At 43.1% G+C, this 13,249-nt stretch overlaps 1 protein-coding gene across 2 annotated transcripts; it reads right to left on the bottom strand.

The window, feature by feature from the left end:
• Positions 1-6: 6 nt before the first annotated feature.
• LOC115124645 (cyclin-L1-like) lies at positions 7-8,822 on the bottom strand. 2 transcript variants are annotated; one of them, XM_065014763.1, is made up of 8 exons: positions 8,492-8,822; positions 8,002-8,076; positions 7,533-7,645; positions 5,033-5,156; positions 4,671-4,735; positions 2,526-2,625; positions 1,007-1,111; positions 7-672 (listed from the first exon to the last, which is right to left on the bottom strand). In XM_065014763.1, the coding sequence occupies exons 1-8, from the start codon at positions 8,750-8,752 to the stop codon at positions 499-501; spliced, it is 1,017 nt and encodes a 338-aa protein (XP_064870835.1). In that variant the 5' UTR covers positions 8,753-8,822; the 3' UTR covers positions 7-498. The 2 variants fall into 2 exon arrangements, with proteins under 2 accessions (XP_064870835.1, XP_064870836.1); XM_065014764.1 differs by having other exon boundaries at positions 5,033-5,153; positions 8,492-8,820.
• Positions 8,823-13,249: the final 4,427 nt, after the last annotated feature.

The raw sequence follows: 13,249 nt of genomic DNA, 5'->3' as shown, positions 1-13,249 counted from the left end.
GTAAACTCACAGGGTTTAAATGAACAACCATGGTAAGGTAAACTCACAGGGTTTAAATGAACAACCATGGTAAGGTAAACTCACAGGGTTTAAATGAACAACCATGGTAAGATAAACTCACAGGGTTTAAAATGAACAACCATGGTAAGGTAAACTCACAGGGTTTAAATGAACAACCATGGTAAGGTAAACTCACAGGGTTTAAATGAACAACCATGGTAAGGTAAACTCACAGGGTTTAAAATGAACAACCATGGTAAGGTAAACTCACAGGGTTTAAATGAACAACCATGGTAAGGTAAACTCACAGGGTTTAAATGAACAACCATGGTAAGGTAAACTCACAGGGTTTAAATGAACAACCATGGTAAGGTAAACTCACAGGGTTTAAATGAACAACCATGGTAAGGTAAACTCACAGGGTTTAAATGAACAACCATGGTAAGATAAACTCACAGGGTTTAAATGAACAACCATGGTAAGATAAACTCACAGGGTTTAAATGAACAACCATAGTAAGGTAAACTCACAGGGTTTGGATCCAGGAGAGAAGCCCCCCAGGTTGGACAGAGCTGGGGTCCCATCAGGGTTCATCCCTTTAGCCTTCAGCTTGGCCTCCTGCAGAGACATCTTCCTCTTCTCCACTTCCTTCTCCAGGTGGTCATAGTCCGGCTGAGAGAGACAGGAGGGTTGAGAGGTTAAGGTGTATTGCATCATACAGCAGGAGGATGCATAGAGGAACAAGACCATGGTTCCAGGGTTGCTAGGTTAGGGGGTGATACTGTACATGTTTATTTATTTGAATATTTTACCTTTACTTAACTAGGCAAACAGTTAAGAACAAATTCGTATTTTCAATGACGGCCTAGGAACAGTAGGTTAACTGCCTGTTCAGGGGCAGAACGACAGATTTGTACCTTGTCAGCTCGGGGATTTGAACTTGCAACCTTTCGGTTACTAGTCCAAAGCTCTAACCACTAGGCTACCCTGCCGCCCCAGTATGTACCTTCTTCCTGGTGTACAGTTTGAGGGTGGTGATACAGATATCCTTGATCTCTTCCTCCGTGGCTCCAAACAGCAGATACCAGTGAGGTCTGGATGGGAGAGGCATCTACAGACACACAGAAACACACAGCACCTTAGTTAACTTCTTTGGGTTAGGGGGCAGCATTTTCACTTTTGGATGAATAAGGTGCCCAGAGTAAACTGCCTCCTACTCAGTCCCAGATGATAATATTTGCATATTATTATTAGTATTGGATAGAAAACACTCTGAAGTTTCTAAAACTGTTTGAATGATGTCTGTGAGTATAACATAACTCATATGGCAGGCAAAAACCTGAGAAACAATCCAAACAGGAAGTGGGAAATCTGAGGTTTGTAGTTTTTGAACTCAGCCCCTATCGAATACAGTAGGATATGGGTCATTTTGCACTTCCTAAGGCTTCCACTAGATGTCAACCGTCTTTAGAATGTTGTTTCAGGCTTCTACTGTGAAGGGGGGCCGGATGAGAGGGGATTGAGTCAGAGATCTGTCAGTAGCCTCGTTCTGAGTCACGCGCATTTCACATGAGAGGTATCTCTCGTTCCATTGCTTTTCGAAACAATGGAATTATAGAACTTTTTGAACTTTTCGTCCGAAGTTCGGCAGGTCCTGAACCCGCGTTTGGATTTGTTTACCTAATGCCCTAACAAAAGAAGCCATTTGGACATAAATGGACATTATTGAACAAATCAAACATTTATTGTGGAACTGGGATTCCTGGGAGTGCATTCTGATGAAGATCATCAAAGGTAAGTTAATATTTATAATGCTATTTATGACTAATGTTGACTGCGCAACATTGCGGATATTTCTTTTGGCTGGTTTGGGCTCTGAGCGCCGTACTCACATTATGCTTTTTCCGTTAAAAAAAAATCTGACACTGTGGTTGCATTAAAGACAAGTTAATCTATATTTTCATCAACATTTATAATGAGTATTTCTGTAAATTCATGTGGCTCTCTGCAAAATCACTGCATGTTTTGGAACTACTGAACATAACACGCCAATGTAAAATAAGATTTTTGGACATAAATATGAACTTTACCGAACAAAACTTACATGTATTGTGTAACATGAAGTCCTATAAGTGTCATCTGATGAAGATCATCAAAGGTTAGTGATTAATTTTATCTCTATTTCTGCTTTTTGTGACTCCTCTTTGGCTGGAAAAATGGCAGGGTTTTTCTGTGACTTGGTGGTGACCTAACATAATCGTTTGTGGAGCTTTCGCTGTAAAGCATTTTTTAAATCAGACACTGTGGCTGGATTAACGAGAATGTTATCTTTAAAATGGTGCCCAATACTTGTATGTTTGAGAAATTTGATTTATGAGATTTGTTGATTTGTATTTGGCGCCCTGCAATTTCATTGGCTGTTGGCGAGGGGTTCCGCTAGTGGAAGACTAGAGATTGGAAGAGGTAGGAGAAAGACGGAGAGAAGGTGAGATGAAAAGGAGAAGCCAAATCCAATCCGGCAGTACCTGGAGAGCTCTGGCAGCCAGGTAGATGCAGGCACATGCGATGGTTTCAGCTTGGAATCTCACAAACACGTTGGTCCTAAGGCTGTCATTCATGTAGTTCCTACAAGGACACAAGCAACATACAGAAACATAACACCATCTCCTCCCATAGCATTGTGTCCCTCCCCCAACAGACCAGATCACAGAAACACTGGTCTGAGCAGTCACCAGCTGGTCCTCAACAGCTAAAGGATGTGCAGGCTTGTTCCAGCTTGACCATGTTACATCAACCATGTGTTAGTGCAAGGGGTGAAACAAAAGCCTGCACAGTGCAGCTCTACAGGACCAGAGTTGGTGACCACTCAAATAAAGACAGTTATACATCTGAAATAGTAAAACACAAAACAGTATGGAGACTCTAGTTTAGCTTTGTCTCTCTCTCTCTCTCATCCATGTTGGTGTTGGGCTGGACATGCAGCGTCACAGATGAAAGCTTGTACACAGGACAGGACGAGTATCCAAGAGCCCAATACCATCTAAAGACAATACGGCACCCAAAACAAAAAAGTACACAAGTCCTATTCAGAGGTGGACATGCGTCCTACCATTCTCAGAGGACATGCCTGTCTAAAAGTATGCATGCAAACAGCAAGGGAATGCAGAGCAGACCGAGGTGACCAGAGACATACAGCAGCCCTTTACAATATGCAGCCATCGGCCAGATAGGTAATGACTTATCCCTTGGCAGAGAGGAGATGGACCGCAGATCAAGGATCCGATTGGACAGGTCAGACATGATGCTCTCGGCAGTTAAAGAGTCGCTAGGTAACCCTGAACTCCACATCAAAAGGCCAACACAAAGCTGCCATGTGTAGAACAGTGACGGTTGATGGAAGCTATCAGGGTTCAAGATGTTTTAAAGTGGGATTCCAATTGTAGCTAGTTGTCTTGAGTTTCAGTGACCATGATAAGCTATAGCTCAGGCATGACAACATCTGACAGACAACAGACATTTCAGACTGTCACCTAGCAAGCAGTCAGACAGAAACAGGAAAATGAGGGGTGACAGAACAGAAGACTGTTGGTGCAATCCTTTCCCACCCTATACAGATCCCACCCCAACGTGTACCCGTCAGGATTCAATGGAAGCTGGGTCTGATATGCAAAACCTAGCTTTACTGATGGAACAAACAAAAAAACTAGCTCTAAAGACATTGAAATCTAAACTTGTCTTCGCTGAATTCCCCATTCTGAGCCAGTCCTGGAGCGTGACCCTTGTGTGTGTGTGTGGGGGGTCAAATGATGTCAGATAGAGGCTGTCTGACTGTTGTCCTAAATGAAAAGCAGCACACACAAGGGTCCCCCAGAACAGACTCCCCCAGACTGGACGAGGGTTGGAACCTTAGACTATAGACAGCGACTACTGATTTTTTTTTAAATGGCCGGTGGAAATGGATGGGTGACGAGACAGGTCCTTGGTGTCAAAGCCTGAGCAGGATCATCCTGAAAGACATGTCTGGAGACCACATCAGTTTGTGAAAAATCAAACAGACAGTTCAACAGCACACTTTAACTACTGCATCAAAAAGGCATACCCAGAAAACGATCCAGTCAACAACAAAAAACTATGCTTACTTCGAATCTAAAGCAAGCAACTAGAAAAAAATATATGCTATTGTAGTTAGAGCTATCTATTTGGTTAAAAAACAAACAAAGAAAAAACAGTTTAACCTTGTAAGCACAAACCCAAAAAACACAAATCCTTCTGGACACCCCCAAGAGAAAACAAGACCATGTTGGCAGTTGGGAAAGGCCCGCCCCTTTCAGTGGATCTCGGGCAGAGAGCTCTCACTGGATTGGCTGTCTCCGAGAAGGGCAGCCAGCCAATGGGGGGAGCTTCCTGGGGTCATGTGGTTGGAGGAGCAGAGTTCAGAGGTTCTTTATGAGACTTACCAGCATGGACTACCCTTTAATCAAAGAGTAGAGAGAAAGGACAAAGTTAAACTGAGTTCCTTGGGCACCAGAATCAGACTATAAATAGCCAGGTGAAGGACAAGAGGAAAACAAACAGGTCTCAATAATGAATCCATCAGAGAAGAGAGGTTACAGAGGGGTGGAATCAGACGCAGGGTACCGGGTTAGTTCAGGTACAGGCCATGTACTTACCAGGCGGTCTGGACCAGAGTCTGGTTCTTCTCACATTCCAGGACTTGCAGGTACATGACAATGATCTGGAAGAAGACCAATTGACATTATGCAATAACCAACGCGGTTTCACAATCCCTAGACCGAAGAATGCAAACCACCAGCCTTGTGCTGAGAATTCAACAATGTTCTAGAACAACAACTACAGCGGTGTCATGCGAGTCACAGAAACCGTCACAGCCTTAACTGAACAGCAGTGTTAGTGGAGTCTGATAGGTTGGGCCTAAAGCTAATGCTGAGAGATAAATGTAGCTGTAACTGTTGAGTCAGAATAACACCGGTTGCAATGTATGAGAGTTGTGAGAGGTGTAACTGGGTCTCACCTTGTGCGGATGCTTGACGTGTACACAGAAGCCCAGCTCCTTCAGGATTCTCCGTTCAGCTTTGATCACTTGGTTTTTGGTATTAATGTAGTTCTGATCAAGAATCAATGAACTTGCACTCCTGCTTTATAAAAAGAATGAAAATAACCAAAAATGTTTCCCCCCCATCAAAAACAGACTAAAAGAAAGCACCCTTCTGCTTTCTTTGACTGGTTCTCTTTTCCCCTTGGACCAACTTAAAGCAACAGGCCCAAATTGAGTGTTTTTTTAGGGGTTTAGTTGGCTCCTGTGATTTCAGTGGAAGCTTTTGAGTCACACGGTCCAATGTCTGCCCGAAGTCACCACACATCACAGCTTTGACAGAAATATCAACAAACCCTAAACATGACCAAACCTGGGTGGAACTAGACTAGCCAATCAGTTCCTCACCTTGTATTGTTGTATTAGGAATAGAAATGGGACGCAAAAAATATATTCTCAACTTAGGTGATGACAAATACTGTGTAAAAGAAAATCAATTGGACTGACTTCAGTCATACAGTCACCCAATAAGGAAGCATTACAAGCCAAACATACACTTCACCACATTATGGAAAGAAAATCCTTAAGGTATGGGCCTACACTACGATTACCTACAAAACATGCACTTTAAAAAACTCATTGTAAGAAAATGGACCCACGAGACTAGAAATGTGAGTGGTGGCCAAAAACCCTTCCATTTACAGATCAAAACTCAGGTTTTTAAAGACAACAAATATACTCGACTTTGGACATCACTGTCTAGACTCGTACATGTACTGGGTGTAAAAAATATACATGTTGATGTACACTTTATTTAACTAGGAGAGTCACATTGAGATAGACGTGTTTTTCATCTGAACCCCAACAGCATAAACTTCTAAGAAGCGTGGAAAGGACCCTAGAATCTCTCTTATTAACCCAGATAAAAACCTGGAACTAATGCAGCACAGATCTCATCCCATTCGGTCCTGGTAGCTCCCAGTTAACACACAGAACCTGCCCACAACATTAAGGACGCCACAGCAGAAATTATATAAGTGTCCTGGCATTCCTATCTGGTACTCTGATATGATAATGGCAACAACGTGACTCTTTAGCTATCTGGTACTCTGATATGATAATGGCAACAACGTGACTCTTTAGCTATCTGGTACTCTGATATGACATGGTAATAACATGACTCTGTAGCTAATACCTCTGGGCACCAGATCTCAGTCAGAACTAAATACATTTTCTAACTGAACATTTACTAGATCACAAACATGATCAAAGTTACAATTAAAACGTGTATTTCATGGCACAAAAACAAGTTTGATTTACTAATTTCCTGACTTCAGTGGAGTCTAGACAGGATGACAAAAACATGTGACATGGAAAATGTGTACAGCTTCAGTTTGTGTTTCTAAGTTACTACACAAGCTGAAATCAGTCAGGTGGAATAGCTACATCTACTTCAGACTGACTTAAATTTAGCATACCATGGTCAATTTCCTCCAAACAAAATCTAAAAACACTAAAAAACAAGCACCTGAAGAACTCAGCTTATGTCCAGTCACAGGTGGTGATGTAGAGTAAAACAAACTCCACCAACCCAGCTCTTAAACATATTCTCTCCCCTCAATATTAAATCTAGATCGTGAACATATGCATATCAACAATTCAGCAAATATTCTAAGAGGAAAGAAAAAGGTGATATTTCTGTGAAAGCCACGAATGCCATTTGGTGAATGAGGGAGGTTGCTCTGTAGTACATACTGTATGTAGTGTTTGAGCTACATTACCACAGGATCCGCAAACACCCAAAGCTTAGACTGAGTCAAAGGAGTCCCCAAGGCTCCCAGCCTAGGACCTGCGGCCAACCTGTCCTCCCCGATCCCAGTGCACCGCAGTGACTCACACCACGGGCGTCTCCCAGGGGAGGGGGGGTGACACCTCGCTCATGGTTGTCATGCCGACTGCTTCATCTCTACGTACCATTCCACATCACCCAGGCTTTGGTAAATGTAGCTGGTCGCTGTTAGTTGGTTGCAAGGGAAAAGAGAACCCAAGTTAATACCACAGCCTTAGAATTGGAACTGAACAGATTATTCTGGTCAAAGAAAGACACTCGTCTAGCACAGTGTTGTCTTCTGGTGCCAAGTTGGTTTTTGTCTTGGCAAAGCAACACTTTAGGTTAGATGTGTTAATGCATCACCTTTCACTGAACTACTTGTCTATGTAGGTAGCTGTGAATATATTGCTGTAACTACCATTGATCAGAGATGAGGAAACTGAAACGTTTTAGAGTATGGTTTAGAGTACATGGATCAACAGAAGGTCACTGTCACATGAATACATCAGATTAACATCATGCAAGATACTGAAAACATAGTTACTAATTCATGTAATGCCAGATGAATACATTTGCCCTTTCACAAATGGTTGACGTACATTTAACAGAAATGAAGGAATGAAGGATAGTTTCTATATGGATGCTTACCTTTTGCCTCTGTGGCTCTGTTTTAAATGGTGAAAAACATTGATGACGTCTCTGAATCGTCTTGGTGCTTCCTCGATCTTGGACGCCAAGTTGACACAGGCCATAGCAACAATCTGGGGGACATGAATAGAATAACAGAACGTTAGCGTATGAAGCTAGATGTGGTTAGCTATCAAAACACTAACATTACTCTGGGGCCTTGCAATGATAAACACTTTATATAAAGTGGTAAGCTATATCAAATCAAATGTTAGATAGCTACAATCAGTTAGGAATGGTTTCAAACTTAAAACGGGCCTATGTGGGTTATGTGACAAACCAACTACTCTAACTTACAGTAAATGACAATATGGCCGCCAATGTAAACGTTCCCTCTTCGCACACCACCGGTGAGTCACAGATCGTTCCGTCTGTGAGTGTCGTAGCTAAACTAACTGTTGCTAAACAGCTGAAAGAGTCACTGACTTACCTCAAAACTGTGTTTGACAAACGATTTAGAGTAGAAAAAACGATGAAAAAGAACTTGACCCGTAGCCATTGCCACCTGTAATGTAAAGAACAAAATTACATTAGACGGAAGTATCGTTTATCGTGGAATTGAAAGCAGACATCCGCCATTTTGTCCTGGTCATCCAACAGCCCCGGATGTAATCGCTCTACACGTTTAAATTAAACTACTTCATTATATAAGTAACATTAGTATAACACAGATAATTGCGCTAAATAACACATCTGATTCAATAAATTGACCCGTCACTGACCAAGTTAGCCTACTAGATTACACTAATCAATAAATTAGCTAGCTGTGAGTTAGGCCTTGGCTTGGGTATTTCCCTTCCGTAGCCTCATTTTGACGGGTTATATAAACAAAGAGGTGAGTTCTAAAACAATGGCAACTATAGTAACCTAGTTATGTTTTTTAGATGTTGACGGTAATGGATTGACATTTGAGTGTTTACCTGTGGCAATCGTAGAAGAATACCAGCCGATTGAATTAGCTCACAACCCAGGATACGGAGGTCGGTCTCCGTGTGCAGGTCGAGGCCATCGAGCATAGACGGGGTTGGCTGAAGCCTTTCCTCCGGTATGAGAGAGTTGCTGATAGTGAGGTAAACTTCAGAGTAAACTCTGTCGCCTATAAGGATCCCATCGTTGTTCGTGGACGTGTTGGGAACGGCGGAGATTGGAACAGCGGCCATGTTCGCCACAAATGAAAGCATTGAACGACACAACAACGCAGAGAGCCTGGACAGCTTCACCGACCGAGAAAGGAGAGATGATCCAATCGATGACGTCAGCGCGCTGTTGAACTACGTACACAATACGTACACGGAACTTTGTGACAGGAATGAAATAGTTCCAATGAATCATACATTTGGCTGAAGTGCCTTACGGCATTTTTGTTACAATAGGCTATATAATATTAGTCATATCATTTTGCATACAATTTGGTCTGTAATCCCATGGGAATGGATGATGGAAAGGAGCAAGCAAGTCACTTAGCAAGCAAGTCACTTTTGGTAACTGTCTGGAATTGTCAATGACGATAATTCTGGGAACTCTTTTTTTAAATGCAGCGTTTGAACATATCCATCCGCCAGTCTTACTGCGACAATGTATACTGAACAAAAATATAAAGGCAATAGTGATCTCGTCAGGGTATGGATAATTGCCATGGATAAAATGCAATTGTGTTCGTTGTCCGAAGCATATGCCTGCCTTATCCATGGCCCAACTACCATTATGGGGCACTATTTTCATCAGTAAACCGCTTACCCACACGACGCCATAAACGTGGTCTTTGTTTGTGAGGCTAGTTGGATGTACTGCCAAATTCTCTAAAATGACGTTGGAGGCAGCTTGTGGTATAGAAATAAACATTAAATTCTCTGGTGGACATTCCTGCAATCAGCATGCCAATTGCACACTCCCTCAAAACTTGAGACATCTATGGCATTGTGTTGTGTGACAAAACTGCACATTTTAGAGTGGCCTTTTATTGTCCCCAGCACAACAAGGTGGACCTGTTTAATGATCATGCTGTTTAATCAGCTTCTTGATATGCCACACCAGTCAGGTGGATGGATTATTTTGGAGAAATGCTCACTAACAGGGATGTTAACAAATTTGTGCAGAAAAGTTAGAAGATAAAAAAAATTGTGCATATGGAACATTTCTGGGATCTTTTATTTCAGCTCATGAAACATGTTACATGTTGAATTTCTATTTTTGTTCAGGGTAGTTTGTTTTGTTCAGGGTAGTTTGTTCTGTTCAGGGTAGTTTGTTTTGTTCAGGGTAGTTTGTTTTGTTCAGGGTAGTTTGTTTTGTTCAGGGTAGTTTGTTTTGTTCAGGGTAGTTTGTTTTGTTCAGGGTAGTTTGTTTTGTTCAGGGTAGTTTGTTCTGTTCAGGGTAGTTTGTTCTGTTCAAGGTAGTTCGTTTTGTTCAGGGTAGTTTGTTTTGTTCAGGGTAGTTTGTTTTGTTCAGGGTAGTTTGTTTTGTTCAGGGTAGTTTGTTCTGTTCAGGGTAGTTTGTTCTGTTCAGGGTAGTTTGTTTTGTTCAGGGTAGTTTGTTCTGTTCAGGGTAGTTTGTTTTGTTCAGGGTAGTTTGTTCTGTTCAGGGTAGTTTGTTTTGTTCAAGGTAGTTTGTTCAGTGTAGTTTGAGACCTGCAGCCATTGCATGAGACAGAAGCTGTCAGACAGAAAAATGATTCCGCAGCGCGCTCTCTCACCAGTGAATTACGTTTGGTTCCTAGTTTGGTTCCTAGTGAATACACACGGCAGTAGAACATTTGAGGTGCAGGTACTCAGTTCCACGGCATTTCATCAAGCTATGACACCCACTATCTCAGATTGTTCTGACATGGTTTCTATAGTTAGTAACAGATACAATTAGCATTTCTGAAACATTATTTTGTTGAAATATAGTTTGATCTCTGACAGATTAAGCTAATTGATTGCACCCAAATTGGCAATTTTTAATGTATAGGATTCAGATAATATTCAATAATTTGTACCAAACTTCTTCCTACAAATGAGTAAGACATAAGGAATTCCCCCCAAATGGGCAAAAGTCACCCGTGGCCCCCCTATGCCAATCCAACCCCAACAACCACTATCACTATTCCCTGTGAAGCTGGTGATGCCCCCCTATGCCAATCCAACCCCAACAACCACTATCACTATCACTATTCCCTGTGCCAATCCAACCCCAACAACCACTATCACTATTCCCTGTGGTGGTGATGCCCCCCTATGCCAATCCAACCCCAACAACCACTATCACTATTCCCTGTGAAGCTGGTGATGCCCCCAACCACTATCACTATTCCAATCCAACCCCAACAACCACTATCACTATTCCCTGTGAAGCTGGTGATGCCCCCCTATGCCAATCCAACCCCAACAACCACTATCACTATTCCTGTGAAGCTGGTGATGCCCCCCTATGCCAATCCAACCCCAACAACCACTATCACTATTCCCTGTGAAGCTGGTGATGCCCCCCCCCTATGCCAATCCAACCCCAACAACCACTATCACTATTCCCTGTGAAGCTGGTGATGCCCCCCCCTATGCCAATCCAACCCCAACAACCACTATCACTATTCCCTGTGAAGCTGGTGATGCCCCCAACCACTATGCCAATCCAACCCCAACAACCACTATCACTATTCCCTGTGAAGCTGGTGATGCCCCCCTATGCCAATCCAACCCCAACAACCACTATCACTATTCCTGTGAAGCTGGTGATGCCCCCCCAATATGCCAATCCAACCCCAACAACCACTATCACTATTCCCTGTGAAGCTGGTGATGCCCCCCTATGCCAATCCAACCCCAACAACCACTATCACTATTCCCTGTGAAGCTGGTGATGCCCCCCTATGCCAATCCAACCCCAACAACCACTATCACTATTCCCTGTGAAGCTGGTGATGCCCCCCCCTATGCCAATCCAACCCCAACAACCACTATCACTATTCCATGTGAAGCTGGTGATGCCCCCCCCCTATGCCAATCCAACCCCAACAACCACTATCACTATTCCCTGTGAGCTGGTGATGCCCCCCCCCCTATGCCAATCCAACCCCAACAACCACTATCACTATTCCCTGTGAAGCTGGTGATGCCCCCCCCCCCTGCCAATCCAACCCCAACAACCACTATCACTATTCCCTGTGAAGCTGGTGATGCCACTATCACTGTTCCTGTGAGCTGGTGATGCCCAGTCCCCTATGCCAATCCAACCCCAACAACCACTATCACTATTCCCTGTGAAGCTGGTGATGCCCCCCCTATGCCAATCCAACCCCAACAACCACTATCACTATTCCCTGTGAAGCTGGTGATGCCCCCCTATGCCAATCCAACCCCAACAACCACTATCACTATTCCCTGTGAAGCTGGTGATGCCCCCCTATGCCAATCCAACCCCAACAACCACTATCACTATTCCCTGTGAAGCTGGTGATGCCCCCCCCTATGCCAATCCAACCCCAACAACCACTATCACTATTCCCTGTGAAGCTGGTGATGCCCGTCCCCCCCTATGCCAATCCAACCCCAACAACCACTATCACTATTCCCTGTGAAGCTGGTGATCCCCGTCCCCTGTTAATAACATACAGGCAGAAATAAACAGATTGTTCATTCAACAGATTGTCCTCATTAAACAGCTACATGGAGATAGAATGTTCCTCCATGCACATCCATTTGGCTGTCAGGGGTTGGTTGGCAGGTCCCTCACAGCGTACATCAGAAGACACACAGTGTGTCCTCTCCTCTCAGCCAGAAGCACTTAACACAAGTGTTGTTTGACCATAGCAGAACAGACCTGTCTGGGCATGGTTCAGAGTAGATCAGCTCGTATCAGTTTTTTAAGAGCTCCTGCAGGTATCCTCCTTTACTTTTCTATCATTTCCTGGATCTAATGTCTCGTAAAATCACAGAGGGATAGAAAAAAATATATAGATTAATTGGAGGAAGTCCATCATGGTATGCAAAGCCCTTGAGGTGTAGACGGCTACAATTTACGGATGCATGACTGTTTAGTATTACCAGCTGGTTGACTTTTCAAATAAAATGTATTGGTCACTTACACATATATAGCAGCTGTTACCATTCGGTTGACTTTTTGTTAATTTATTTATTTATTCATGAGCGTTTTGTATAATCAGTTGATTATCAGCCAGTAAGTTATCTAATATAGTAGTAGAGGCCCTATATAATGACTCTGTATATTAGAAGTCAACAGGTAGCACAGTGGTTGGTTTGCCATTACATGATGAAAGTCAATTTGACAACGTAATAGAAGGAAAGACAGACATATTGCTCTTTTAGCCAAAGGCTTCTACGTTGAAAGTTGAACACAGAATTATCCAACCGTCTGACACATCAGCAAAATTGTGTCGGGGCTCCAAAGTCAATGCTCAGGCAACAATTAGCAGAAGCGATACTGTATCACTCTGAAGCTAATGGTGACGCAGGATATGGATTGTACAAACAGCAGAGGGCGACAGAGTACAGACGATGGAAAGGTTTCTCAGTGAACGTGAAGACAGCGGTGTGTTCCTGCACACACACACACACATTGGTTGTTTGTGTGTAGTGGGAACCCAGAGTGGTGACCTTGGATGGTAGCCCTGAGCTGGCCTGATGTGTGTGTGTTGATCAGTGATTGTTAGCTGTGTGTGTGTGTTTTTGTGTGTCTGGGAGTGA

This window comes from Oncorhynchus nerka, unplaced genomic scaffold (assembly GCF_034236695.1).
Source record: "Oncorhynchus nerka isolate Pitt River unplaced genomic scaffold, Oner_Uvic_2.0 unplaced_scaffold_63___fragment_2___debris, whole genome shotgun sequence".
In the NCBI taxonomy this organism is placed as follows: Eukaryota; Metazoa; Chordata; class Actinopteri; order Salmoniformes; family Salmonidae; genus Oncorhynchus; species Oncorhynchus nerka.
Note: the sequence above shows the minus strand (reverse complement) of the source record. Positions and strands in the feature narration are given on the sequence as shown.

Bases quoted from the DNA above. Each gene is read 5' to 3' on its own strand.
- LOC115124645 (XM_065014763.1), bottom strand. From the start codon at position 8,752: ATGCTTTCATTTGTGGCGAACATGGCCGCTGTTCCAATCTCCGCCGTT. The intron at 7,646-8,001 runs GTAAGTCAGTGA...CATGTCCCCCAG, and splicing joins TTGTCAAACACAGTTTTGAG to ATTGTTGCTATGGCCTGTGT. The intron at 5,157-7,532 runs GTAAGCATCCAT...CTTTTTATAAAG, and splicing joins CAGAGCCACAGAGGCAAAAG to CAGGAGTGCAAGTTCATTGA.